The sequence below is a fragment of the Myotis brandtii genome, unplaced genomic scaffold (assembly GCF_000412655.1).
Source record: "Myotis brandtii unplaced genomic scaffold, ASM41265v1 scaffold504, whole genome shotgun sequence".
NCBI lineage: Eukaryota > Metazoa > Chordata > Mammalia > Chiroptera > Vespertilionidae > Myotis > Myotis brandtii.
In genome coordinates, this window is record NW_005369217.1 from 2,034,388 (window position 1) to 2,048,309 (window position 13,922).

A 13,922-nucleotide genomic window follows, 5' to 3' on the forward strand; every position below is an offset into this window, starting at 1 on the left:
GCTTCAAGCTGCCTGGCTGCCGGCCGCCATCTTGGCTGGCAGTTAATTTGCATATCTCCCTGATTAGCCAATGGGAAGGGTAGCAGAGGTACGGCTAATTACCATGTTTCTCTTTTATTAGATTGGATCAGCAAACAATATATGGCAAAGATGAAAACAAATGTAGTAAAGGTTTCCTTAAGTTTTTGAATATGTAACTTCATTTACTTGCGATTCATAATTTTTTTCCTAAACTGCTGTAAAATCAGCAAAAATGCCTTGGCAATTTTAGCTTAGTTCCTAGGATATTGGTTGGCACTCAAAGGGTTAAAAAATACTGAATCTGAGGTACGATCATTCCCCCGCCCCAGAGAATCTTATTTCAATGGGTTTAGGGTGGTAAAACTTAGGCACTGAATTTCTTAAAAGCTCCATGGGTGATTTTAACATGCATCTAGAATTGGGAGTTTCTGGGCTTGGGCTTATTTGGAGAGATCCTCTCTGAGACAGACAGGCTAGCTCCAGAAAGATAATTATTTATTCTTTTCTTTAGAAATTTTCTCTAAGATTTTCTAACCTTCTTTGTTATCTTATTTTAATATTATTTATAAACCCAATAAGGAAGCTGTTAATGTCTATGAAATCAAACCCTTTATTGCCTCTTAGCAGCTCATATTAGATATAAATATTCTTATGCTTGAATCATTGCCATGAAGAAAGAAATGGGCAGTACTACTACTTGGCCAAAGAATGAGAAGACTAGGAAATGGGCTGTCCTGGACTGTTGAAATGCAAGTATCTTAGCTGCCAGTTTATTATTTCATCTTAATGAGTTACTTCTCGTAGAAAATAACAAAACCAAAAGCATTACAGAATTATTTAAGCTATATATCACAATTAAAAAGAATATAGTTTAAATACAAAAAGTAAGGAAAAGATGTGACCACTTACTCTTACTGAGGATGGGTTCTGAGATATGAAGAAAGTTCTTGATCAATGTGTTGTTGTCTTCACTATCCCTAAGTTTACCCACCCCTCCTGCCATTTAATATAAGGAATCTACAATAGAAAAACACAAAAAATGATTAATTTTACACATGAACCATATTGCTTTTATTACAAAGTAGTAATTTTGACTTATTATTTTTCACATGTAGTACACAAGCAATGAGCACAAGATGACATTCAAATTTAAAATCCAAATCTTATTCTTGGAGCAGTCTGATGGTTTCCTAGTGACAGAAAGGGTTTCATCTCTTTGCCAATAATTTCTGAAATGACTATTTTCTATGTTCAAATCATATATACAGGCTTATTTAACAGAAAACAAAAAGTTTTTAGCCTAATTTCAAACTTGCTCTAAAGCAGTGGTTCTTAACCTTCCTAATGCTGCGGCCCTTTAATACAGTTCCTCATGTTGTGGTGACCCCCAACCATAAAATTATTTTCGTTGCTACTTCATAACTGTAATTTTGCTACTGTTATGAATCATAATGTAAATATCTGATATGCAGGATGTATTTTCATTGCTACAAATTGAACATAATTAAAGCATAGTGATTAATCACAAAAACAATATGTAATTATATATGTGTTTTCCAATGGTCTTAGGCAACCCCTGTGACCCATCACATATCACTAAATTCTCCCTTTTAACTACAGAGGATCAGAAAATAGGCGGTTTCATCAGTCCAGTGGGATTGCCTACCTCTGTAGTACTGGAATAGTGACCACAGAAGACCCCAGAATATACTTATAAAATCAACGAAGATGCTGGGATGTTCTTGCTCAGCTCGAGATCTTGTTTCCTCCCCCAGTCTTCCATGTACCTCCTCCTTGTTAGGACTGGTGAGTGACATAAGAATCACAACTGGTGATATCACTATCTCTATGGCAACAGTGGTGAGGCCACCAGAAATTGTGTCATCAAAGGACAGGGGGAGAGGTGAAGATACACTCCAAAGCTCTGATGTTTAGTTTGGGTTAACTTTCTCTTGATAATTTTCTTCTTTAAATATATAATTTAGGAAAGAAAAACTCTTATAAATATGTAATTTAGGTAGGAAATGTGGGAGGGGAAAATTTTACCAATGGATTCCACTTAAAACAACAGAGTAAGTATCATATATTAACAAATCCATATAGATGCAGACAATAAGAATTAAAAGGATTGGGAGAGACCAAGATGGCGGCATAGGTAAACACCGCAGACTGCTGCCGCAAACAACCACTTCAAAAATACAACTAAAAGACGGAACGGACATCACCCAGAACCGCAGGAAGGCTGGCTGAGGAGAGACTCTTCAACTAGAAGGAAAGGCTGGCTGAGAGACTCTTCAACTAGAAGGAAAAACATCAGCACACCGAGGCTCAGAGGAGGCGCAGTGTGGAAAATACTCAGGTGCGGCGGAGCGCGCGCAAAGCGGGCTGGTGGCTGAGAGCGCGGTTGTCGTTTTCGGTCAGGGGGGAGTCTCAGACTCTGAGCTCCAGATACGGGCGAATCGCTGGGGACTCGGACCCAAACGGGAGAAGCGGGAGTGTCTGGCATCAGTTGGAAGGCAGCTTTCCCTCCGAGGTTTGCAGCGGTTCCGGGGGTTCTGAGAAGCAGAGCCTCTGGGAACGGGACTGAGAGGGGCCATAACCGCTCCCTCCGCCCGCCCGCCCTGTTGAGCCCGCCCCGCCCAAGCCCTGCGCAGAGCCATTTGCCAGATCGCCTCAGGCAAAGGCTAGATTAGCACCTCCCCAGAGGACAGAAGTTTTCCGCGGCAGACACAGCTGATTCACACAGCCAGTCGGCCTGGTGGTCAAATCCCTCTAGTATTAACTACAACAATCAAGGCTCAACTAGAACAAGACTGCGCACAAAGACCACTAGGGGGTGCACCAAGAAAGCATAAAAAATGCGGAGACAAAAAAACATGACAGAAATGGACGATATAGAGCTAAAAAACGCAATTTTGAGGGCTTGCAATAAACTTTTGGAGAGCTTCACGAAAACTAATGAGACCCTCGATGCTATGATAAAGAAACTAGAAATTAAGCATACACGCTCTGAAATAAAGAATATTACACCCAATAGCAGACCAGAGGAGCGCAAGAATCAAGCCAAAGATTTGAAATGCGAAGAAGCAAAAAACACCCAACCGGAAAAGCAAAATGAAAAAAGAATCCGAAAATACGAAGATAGTGTAAGGAGCCTCTGGGACAGCTTCAAGCGTACCAACATCAGAATAATAGGGGTGCCAGAAGATGAGAGACAGCAAGATATTGAAAACCTATTTGAAGAAATAATGGCAGAAAACTTCCCCCACCTGGTGAAAGAAATGGACTTACAGGTCCAAGAAGCGCAGAGAACCCCAAACAAAAGGAATCCAAAGAGGACCACACCAAGACACATCATAATTAAAATGCCAAGAGCAAAAGACAAAGAGAGAATCTTAAAAGCAGCAAGAGAAAGAAACTCAGTTACCTACAAGGGAATACCCATACGACTGTCAGCTGATTTCTCAACAGAAACTTGGCAGGCCAGAAGGGAATGGCAAGAAATATTCAAAGTGCTGAATACCAAGAACCTACAACCAAGAATACTTTATCCAGCAAAGCTATCATTCAGAATTGAAGGTCAGATAAAGAGCTTCACAGATAAGGAAAAGCTAAAGGAGTTCATCACCACTAAACCAGTATTATACGAAATGCTGAAAGGTATCCTTTAAGAAGAGGAAGAAGAAAAAGGTAAAGATACAAATTGTGAACAACAAACATGCATCTATCAACAAGTGAATCTAAGAATCAAGTGAATAAATAATCTGTTATAGGGGGGGAAAAAAAAAAGAAAAAAAGTAACCTGAACAATAAAGGTTTAAATTAAAAAAAAAAGAATTAAAAGGATTGGGGGGAGGTACTAAATTTTGTATGCAAAGCACATGGAATCACTTCATTTTGTGCGATGCAGCTTGGATTCTTTTTCATTATAAACATTTTACCTTTCACACAAAAAATAAATTTTGAGATATTTTTCCTAAAGTGACCATCTCTGGGTAATAATTCGTCTTTGATGGTCAGAGATACAGTAGCACTAATGCATCCTCTGCAATGCCTCCACCTCCAACTGTAGTGGGATAAGTCAAACCTTGAGACATTTGGTTAGCAATTTCTAGGCTTTATTAGCAGTAAATTCTCTTTGGAAATATAACCTTAGGTACTCTTAATTAATGATTAAATATAGGACTAGTGCATAGTTTCCATGAAGCAAAAAGAATCTCTGATCAAGGCTACAAGATATGAATTAAAATCATTAATGGATTCAAAAGTGACTGACTGGTTTATTACAGGCTTCCTGTAGCAGGTTATTTATTAATGACCTTTTATATTAGGTCTCAGTTTCCTCATCTTTAAAATAAAGAAGTTGTGCAGGTTGATCTCCTACAATACCTTCCATCTCTAACATTCTATGATTTTGATACTTCAGAGGTACTTGAATAAAACTACATGTACATGCATATAGCACTTTGCAGGTGAGCAAGCGCTTACACATCCATTGTCATCTGATCCTCACATAACCTTTTGAGGTAATAGTGCAGGTATTATTTTCTCTGTTGGACAGGTATAGAAACTTGCTCAGGGCACAACTAAAAACTGGTGGAACTAGAACTTGGATCTAATTGTTTTCATTATAATTAACTAGTTATTAATACTAATAATAGGACGAGAGCAAAAGGGAGGCCCAACATTATAAATACGGTCATCTGGGCAGCTTCGCCAAGAAGCTACAGCTTCACGCTCCCTCGGGAACCACCGGTCCATTCCCTGCAGATCACTGGGGAAGGGAATGAACAAAGGGGGAGATGGTCACATGTGTAGTGAAGTCCAGGTGACAGACATAGGGACGGTGAATTCCTGTCAGTATAACTGGGGAACAATGGATTGGCTAGGGTGTAGACCCCACTAGAAGCACATGAAATCTTGGGAAAGTAAAATCCCCAAAGAGTTCTTTTTCTCTCACTTGCTCTTGTTGGCTTGTATTCTTGTTCTCTTTTGCTCTATGACCCGCACACCCCCGTGCACTCACCTGTTCTCTCTCCTGTGAGCTCACCCATTCTCTCCACAGCCATGTGGCCTTAAGTAGCCACGGCCCTGGGCCATGTAGACTCCACACTCAGGATGCTTGACTGGACTGGACTTTAATATGCAACAGAAATTCTGGGTGGTGGCCTCAATTCTGGCCTTACTGAAGACAAGGCTGGACTTCTACCATGGTGAGACGGATAGAGATGGGACCTTGGAGGGAATCCCCTTAATTTTACATCATCAATAAAGCTTTCCACAAAACCCCAGCTTCCTGTAAGAGCCCTAGGGAATTTCTTTCCTTGAGACACCCCAAAAACTCCACTTCCACCAATAACACAATATTCTAAATTTTAAGTCAGTGCTCTTTCAACTCTATTATGACACCTTGAAACTAGTATTTAGAACATGGGGCAGCCATGGCTGGGTGGCTCAGTTGGTTGGAGTGTCATCACAGGGGGTTCCCTCCAACAAAAGGGGGTTCCCTCCAACAAAAGGTTGCAGTTGCCTGGTCAGGACACATACCTAGGTTGCACAGGTTGGATCCTGGGGTGGGGTGTGTACGGGAGGCAACCAATCGCTGTTTCTCACATCGATGTTCCTTTTTCTCTCTCTCCCTTCCTTTCTCTCTCTAAAAATCAATGACCAAAACATATCCTCGGGAGAGGATTTAAAAAAACATGGGGCAGTGTTTGACTTGGAGGTGTAAAATAACATAGCTGGCAATGCTACACAGGTGTTAGGAGATTGCTGATAATAGGGGTCTATCAATTTATCAGAACCAGGAAAGTATGTTGATATTCATATTGACTCCAGAATCAAATATTACCAAACTTTAAGTGCTGACTGAACATAGGATGAGGCCAAGAAATGTAAGACAGCACAGCATGAGTAAATTTCTCTGATAAAATTTCTCTAAGAGTTTCCTGTTTTATTTCAGTTTGGTAGCTGAAGCTTAACAGTGGGGGTGGGGTGGGAACAAACAATCTACTCACTACATGTCTTTTGCCCATCTCAGCATGCACACGTCTCTTCCTAAAAACAAAACAAAACAAAACAGCATGAATTACCAGGTGTAGAAAGATCCCTAAACCTTTTTATGTTTTAGTCCCTCCCCTTGTAATAACTACCATGTTGGACAGTTTTCTATTTGCTAAGCTCTCCCTTTCTCTCTCTCTTTTTTCTGACCATAAGCTAAACTTGTTTGTTTTATGACAGATAAAATCCAAAGCAAATGTCTGAGGACAGGTTGCTGGTTGCTGTCTTCTACTGAGGGATCTTGAAAGTTGAGCAGAAGAAACTATTTAAAATTGCAAGTGTTTTGTCTAATCTTTCTGGAATCTCCTCAGGCTGTAGTACAGTGGTTCTCAACCTTCCTAATGCCGTGACCCTTTAATACAGTTCCTCATGTTGTGACCCAACCATAAAATTATTTTCGTTGCTACTTCATAACTGTAATTTTGCTACTGTTGTGAATCGTAATGTAAATATCTGATATGCAGGATGTATTTTCATTGTTACAAATTGAACATAATTAAAGCATAGTGATTAATCACAAAAACAATATGTAATTATATATGTGTTTTCCGATGGTCTTAGGCGACCCCTGTGAAAGGGTCATTCGACCCCCAAAGGGGTCGCGACCCACAGGTTGAGAACTGCTGCTCTAAAAGAATGCAGATTCTTAGGGAAGTCCACAGTTAAAAATCAATTATAAACCACTGCTCCAGAGGTTTCTTCCTAGTCCACTAAATTTTAAATAACATGTCAGGGGGTTCATAGGCGTCCTGAATGAAATGCACTCATTAATCACACTCCAGGTCAAGAATCTCTGGACTCATATGTCAGGTGGTTATAAGTGCTTTGATAAATGAGAATAGAAGACAGTAGGAATGATGGCCACCTGGGATAAGATGTCAGATACGTCTTCTCTGAGGCCCCCTGCGAGCAGACTGGCGCTGGTGCAGACCGCTGAGGGAGCATGCCAGGAAGAGGGAACAGCAAGAAGCAGAGGTTCCAGGAGAGAACACAGAATGCGCTTTGGTGGATGCCACGTGCACATCCTCATTCCTCCTCCTCTCCCCCACTTCCTCTCTGCATCCCTGCCCCGCTCCGTTCTCGTACAACTTCTCCCCAGGACCCTGCTGGTCTCCTTAAGGATAAGGAGTTCGGGGGCCACGCCTCCACCTTCCCCCAGTCTCACCAAGGCTTCCCTCTCTGAAACAATGAATTGAGAGTCAGAAAAGCTGAGCTCGGGTTCTGTCATGTTGTAGGCCCTTGTCAGTCAATTACTGGTTGACACTGAACTTCTGGTTTCTCGACCACGAGATGATTGTGACTGTTCGTTCTGTAATCTGAGATCTGAGATTCCGACCTCAGGGTTCTTCTCTGTCTATCCCCCGTTTCCGTCACGTCCCCTCCCGGCGGTTTCGCCCTCTTCCCCGAGCCCCCTTCTCCGCCACCGTCCGCCCAGTGTCTGACCCGCCCCCTTTCCTGGTGTGCGCCTGCGCAGGCTGTTGGGACGATTACTTTTGACCCTGCCGAGGAGCCGTAGTCTGCGGAGCGCCGGCGGCAGGGGATTGTGGGAGAAGATGGCGGCCGCCGCTCACCCCCGGGTTGTCCGGGTCCTGCCAATGTCACGTAAGTGTCACTGGGAAAACGGGCCCGGTTTGGGATTCCGGGACAGGGTGACGATGTGGGGGGTGGCGCCGCGCCGCAGCGGTCATGCCGACGCCCTGGACACGGGTTTTCTAGGTCCAGGGCTGCGCCCGTTCAGTTTCTCCTTTCCTTTCCGTCTCCGACTCACAAATTGACAGGCGCATTTGGGAAGGGGTCTGCGCTGGGAGAACGTGAGCAACGGGAAGGGGAGAGGAGAAAGCGAGGGTCGTTTAACCGATCGAGAGAATCGGGGTTCTCATAGGGTTGCCAGGCTTTGGGGTTCTGAGAAATACTTACGTCGGGGTGCGGGGTCGTGGAGAGGAGTCTGGAAAGGATGGGGGCGGGGAGGATAGTGGAGAGAAGGTTCCTAAGTGATTGGCTTTAAGACCTTGTGCAAACCTTTAATCGGGCTCAAGATCTTTCGTGACACAATGGAAATGATGATACCACAACGTCAGGGAGTTTCGAAAAACTAAGTGATACTCATGAAAGCACTTTCTGAATCAAAAGCATCTCCGTAGAGAAGAGTGTTAGACCGAGGTGCTGGGCCTGGGGGACGAGGGATGCTTGTAGGGAAGGGAAGGGAAGAGTAAAGGATAGCTTGGGATTTTCTAAGCGTTGTTCATTCACCCCTTCGTCCTTACTAGATCGCCTATTAGCGTCCTGAGACTGAAAACATGCATTTACTCTCCCACCCAGTAAGAGAGGCTAGAAAGGCAAAGAAATTTAATCCAGTTATGCTTTTCACCCTCCAGCCCTTCACAAACACGCCATCGACCTCCAGAAGTTGTATTTTTTTTTATGGTACCTGATATCTGCTAATCACAGCTCTAGATTTTTTTAAAAAAATTATCTATATTGAAAGTATTACTGATGTCCCCTTTTAGATATTTTTATAATTGCTTTTTCTTCAACTTTTTTTTTGTAACTGACATAGCTTGTCATGCCGCTTTATTGTCTCTGGTAAAATAACCTTTTAACTAACTCTGGAGAGGCAAGTTTAATGTGCAATATAATCAAGACACTATAGAACAATTGTGTGAAACAAAGATACATAGTGAAGTGTGGAGGGACTATTGAGTACCATAGGAAATCAGAAAAGGGAAAGATGGGTATCATTTGAAGCAATGAGGGAAGATTGGAAGACCAGGGAAGAATGGCAGTTTTCCCACTGATTTTGTGAGGGTTGTTATGATCTAGAAAGTCAGAAAGGTTGGACATTTTCCTGTCACTGGCAAGGACTAGGGGGTGAGAATGGAACCATAAAGAACTTAGGAGGCAGTGAAATGACTACCTGTAGGTCTGATAGTAGGAAAGGAAGTTGGATACATTACATGGGATCAAATAATAGAGGCCTTTGAAAGCCAAACAGTTTTAAATCAGTGGTCTCCAAAGTGGGTTTTGCAAGAGGAAATGATAGAATACAAAATAAAACAAAACCCACACAACAACCAAACTAATACTTATGTTATTCAAACTATGTAACACTGTTCTTTTTAAAAATATATATTTTATTGATTTTTTACAGAGAGGAAGGGAGAGGGATAGAGAGTTAGAAACATCGATGAGAGAGAAACATCAACCAGCTGCCTCCTGCATACCCCCTACTGGGTATGTGCCCGCAACCAACGTGCATGCCCTTGACCGGAATCAAACCTGGGACCTTTCAGTCTGCAGGCCGATGCTCTATCCACTGAGCCAAACCGGTTAGGACTTGAATAGCTTCTTTTAAACTCAGATTTTGAATCTTCCTGTGTTGAAATGTAAGCTGATTTAAAACTATGATCTCGAATAAGATCTGTATACTGCACTGTGTGCCCACCACCCAAAGTCAGATCTTCTCCTGTCACCACGTATTAGGACTCCCTTCTCTCCCCACTCCATTACCTCTGGCAACTTGTTTGTGTTCACGAATTTCAGTTTTATATCCCACATATGTGTGAAATCATATGGCTATTAGCTTTTTCTAACTGACTTATTTCACTTATCATAATATTCTCAAGGTCCACCCATGTTTTTGTAAATGACACTATTTCATCCTTTCTTATGGCTAAGTAGTATTCCATTGTGTGTATATACCACATCTTTATCCAATCCTCTATTGCAGGACACTTTGTTGTTTCCATGTATTGGCCACTGTGAATAATGCTATAACTAACATAGGGGTGCATATATCTTTGTGAATACATGATTTCAAGTTTTTCAGATATATGCCCAGGAAAGGGATTGCTGGGTAGTGTTGTAGCTCTATTTTTAATTTTTTGAGGCATCGCCAGACTGCTTACCATAGTGATTGTATGTACACTGATCTAAGTGATTTAATACATGTTTTATAATGTATATACTCTTGGAGTACTTAGAACATGTGTGTAATTTATAAATAAGCACTTAAAAATAATTTAGTATGCAAGTAAATATGTTTGGAGACAATTTATTTAGATATTACAGTAGAAAACCAATGTAGGTTTTTGAACAGAGGAATGTAAGGAATAAATAATGTTATTCTCCTAATGGTGTCCATAATAAATGGAAGAAAATGGAGAGGCTGGAACCAAAGAGGGTAATAACATATTTATTGAGCACATACATGAGCAAGGCACTTACCAGTATATTATTAATATCCATACAACCCTCTAAAATGTTAGCTCCATGAGGGTAGGGACTTCGTTTTTTTTTTACTATGCTAGACACAGTTTTCTAGAATAGTTCTTGGCCCATAATTGTTGAAAAAACAAATAACCATGTGAGGTTAGTGTAACATTACCTTCTGAGGTATTTTGAAGTAGTAATAAATGAAAACAGCTATTATTCATGCAATGTGCTAAATATGAATTAGGTAATGTGCTGAATGCCTTATGTACATTTATTCTGATCCTCATAACAATCCTTTGTGTTATTAATTCTTTGAGTCCAGTAATTGTTCCCATCTTCTTGACTGTCCTTTATCCTATGCCCTCACTTCCTTCCTTACTCATCATTTTAATAATTCCTTTTCATACATTCTCAACTCTCCAGCCCATCTCCCTTTGTCAGCAAAAAAGTCAACACTGATTAAACCAAACTTTCCATGTATTTCCTGCTTGCCCCTGAGCAGTGGAGAATTGAGCTAGGAAAACACCAAACTAACTGACTGACCTTATTTTAAATTCATGAATACAAATCTCAAAGTAGATTTTCAATAGAATACAAAGTAGGTATTCAACACTAACATTTCCATAGGAAATTTGCTTTCCCTTTCTCTATAACAATTATTATATTTTTTAAAATATATTTTATTGATTTTTTGCATAGCGGAAGGGAGAGAGATAGAGAGATAGAAACATCGATGAGAGAGAAACATCAATCAGCTGCCTCCTGTACACCCCCTACTGGGGATGTGCCCGCAACCAAGGTACATGCCCTTGACCAGAATCGAACCCGGGACCCTTGAGTCCGCAGGCCGACGCTCTATCCACTGAGCCAAACTGGTTAGGGCTATAACAATTATTTAACATGACCAATCTTTTAAAGCTTTTAACATGTGCTTCTCTCTAATTCTCTGCTTTACAGAGAAATCAAGGTATCAGATGAGAAAAATCTCTTTTTCCCACCGCAAAAATCTAATAGCTGACCTGTGATAATTCTCTGCCTTCTCTCCAAATGAGCTCCTTCAGCTCTGATCTATAGCCATCCTCTCTTATCTATTCATTCCCTCTTTTGCATCATTAATTTTTCTCATCAACTGGGTCACTTCCTTTAGCATCCATATATATAAAGAGCCAGGGGCTGTCACAACTGAAACCAACGAATGGACGACCGAACAGGCTGAGTGGGGCGACAAGGCCGGCAGGAGGGTTAGTGAGAGACGACCAAATGACTGAGCAGCAGGCTGCGTGGGGCGACCAGGCTGGCAGGGGAGGCAGTAAGGGACAACCAAACAACTGAACAGCAGGCTGTGTGGGGCAACTAGGCTGGCAGGGGGGACCGTAAGGGGCGACCAAGCTGGTGGGGGGCAGTTCGGGGCGAACAGGCCAGCAGGGCGGGCAGTTGGGAGTGACCAGGCTGGTGGGGGAGAGTGAGGGGCGACCAGGCCAGCAGAGGGGGTTAGTGAGGGGTGACCAGGTCAGCATGGGGGGCGGCTGTGAGGGGTGACCAGGCTGGCAGGGGGGCAGTTGCGGGTGACTAGGCTGGCGGGGGGGCAGTTAGGGGCGACCAAGCCAGCAGGGGAGGGCAGTTAGGGGCGATCAGGTTGGCAGGCAGAGGCAGTTAGGGGTGACCAAGCCAGCAGGGGGGCCAGTTAGGGGCGATCAGTCAGACAGGTCGGTGAGCAGTTAGGAGCCAGTTGTCCCAAATTGTGAGAGGGATGTCCAACTGCCTCGGGCCTAAACTGGCAGTTGGACATCCCCCGAGGAGTCCTGGATTGGAGAGGGTGCAGGCTGGACTGAGGGGACCCCCCCATATACGAATTTCGTACACTGGGCCTCTAGTATGCTATAACATCTCATATTTTTAAAAAGCTACCTTCCTTGTCTTCATGTTACTCTAGTCCTATTTTTCTTTGCCCCTTTATATCAGATCTCCTCAAAAGATTATCAGTACTCCTTTTACAATTTCCTTTCTTCACATTTTCTCTTTTGCTTGCTCCATTCAGGCATTAATTCCTACTATTCCAATAAAATTTCTCTTGTTAAGGCCATTTATAGCCAACATTTTATAGATCTCATAGTACTCTGTCTTCATGCTACTTCACTTTTCAGCATTGCTTCATAGAGCTAACACCAGTAGACACCCCCCATCCTTATCTACAGTTTTGCTTTCCACAGTGTTAATTACCCTGCACTCTGAAAATATTAAATGGAATATTCCAGAAATAAACAATTCATAAGTTGTAAATTGCCCATCATTTTCAGTAGCATGATGAAATCTCGTGCTGTTCTCCGTGCTGCCAGAACGTGAATCATCCCTTTGTCCAGCATATCCATGCTGTATAGCTACTTGCTCATTAGTCACCTAGTAGTTGTCTCAGTTATCGGATCAATTGTAGTGCTTGTGTTCAAAGTAACTCTTATTTTACTTAATACTGGCCCCAAAGAGCAAGAGCAGTAATGCTGGTAATTAAATTAACTTAATTTAAAGTTAATATAAGCTTTAACCTAAGTAAATGAAAATACTGATAGCAAATAATGTAATAGGTTCCTAGGAAAATGAGCTATTTGTATTCATTCATAGTCACTGTTATATTAATACTTCCCATTTTTGTATATTCTGGGCTTTTGTTTAAGGTTCTTCTATTACTGCATTAGCCACAGCCGTGCTTCATCGCCCACCCCAGCGCCAGCTTCACCATGCACTCATACCTCATGGGAGAAGTGGGCGTTCCTCAGTCAGTGGGGTGGTGGCCACTGTGTTTGGAGCAACAGGATTCCTGGGCCGATATGTTGTTAACCATCTTGGTAAGTAAAGTTCCTGGAGTTTAGTATACTCCAGTGCCACTTTTTAGGGTTATCTAATGAGAAGCCAGGAGCTATGTTTCTTTTCATTTTAACAGTATTCTGAATGACTCCTGTCTTGGATTTATGTGATTTTGGTCTTCTGTGAGCATTGTGAGCACATTCATACTTCCTCATACTTCCTATGTGATGCTAAAATGGGAATAGGGGACTCTGAAAAGTTACGGCATCTCTGACATGCCAAAATACACTTTTTGTTATAGATAGTGTCAATTCACGTGTACTGGCATTTAAATATTTACCACATCACTGTCATATAATCCTATCTAATAATAGATAAACATGGTAATTAACCATACCTCCGCTACGCTTCCCATTGGCTAATCAGCAGGATATGCAAATTAACTGCCAACAAAGATGGCAGCCGGCAGCCACGCACGAACATGAGGCTTGCTTGCTCCAGTGATGGAGGAAGCCAAGGTTCCCTGCCTGCCGCAGCCCAGCTCTGAGCTCCAGATGCAACAATGTTTCAATTATACAAGCTAAACAAACCCCAGATACCTGCTTTCAGCCAGCCACGACCTCAGAGCTGGAGCTGGCTCTCAGCTCCAGTGACAGCCATAGAAGTAAATAAATCCCAGAATAAAAAAAAAAGAAAAAAAAAGAGGCTGGGAGCTTCAGTCGCCCGCCAGCCTGAAAATGGCCCTCAGCCCCTCACCCAGACTGGCCAGGCACCCCAGTGGGGACCCCCACCCTGAAGGGGGTGTGACCAGCTGCAAACAGCCATCAGCC

The 13,922-nt window shown here is 42.4% G+C and overlaps 2 protein-coding genes across 2 annotated transcripts in view; one reads left to right on the forward strand and one right to left on the reverse strand.

Moving 5' to 3' along the window:
- AKAP3 (A kinase (PRKA) anchor protein 3) overlaps positions 1-7,518 on the reverse strand; it is a 32,214-nt gene extending 24,696 nt beyond the window's left edge. Inside the window, exons 1-4 of the mRNA XM_014548351.1 lie at positions 7,247-7,518; positions 6,039-6,078; positions 5,048-5,256; positions 931-1,038 (exon numbers count right to left, since the gene is read on the reverse strand). The gene's annotated coding sequence lies outside the window, so the exon portion shown is untranslated. The remainder of the gene's footprint in view (positions 1-930; positions 1,039-5,047; positions 5,257-6,038; positions 6,079-7,246) is intronic.
- Positions 7,519-7,580: 62 nt separating this feature from the next.
- NDUFA9 (NADH dehydrogenase (ubiquinone) 1 alpha subcomplex, 9, 39kDa) overlaps positions 7,581-13,922 on the forward strand; it is a 42,533-nt gene continuing 36,191 nt past the window's right edge. The window contains exons 1-2 of the mRNA XM_005877016.2: positions 7,581-7,683; positions 12,963-13,133. Of these exons, the coding sequence (XP_005877078.1) occupies positions 7,635-7,683; positions 12,963-13,133 (220 nt within the window). The 5' untranslated portion in view covers positions 7,581-7,634. The remainder of the gene's footprint in view (positions 7,684-12,962; positions 13,134-13,922) is intronic.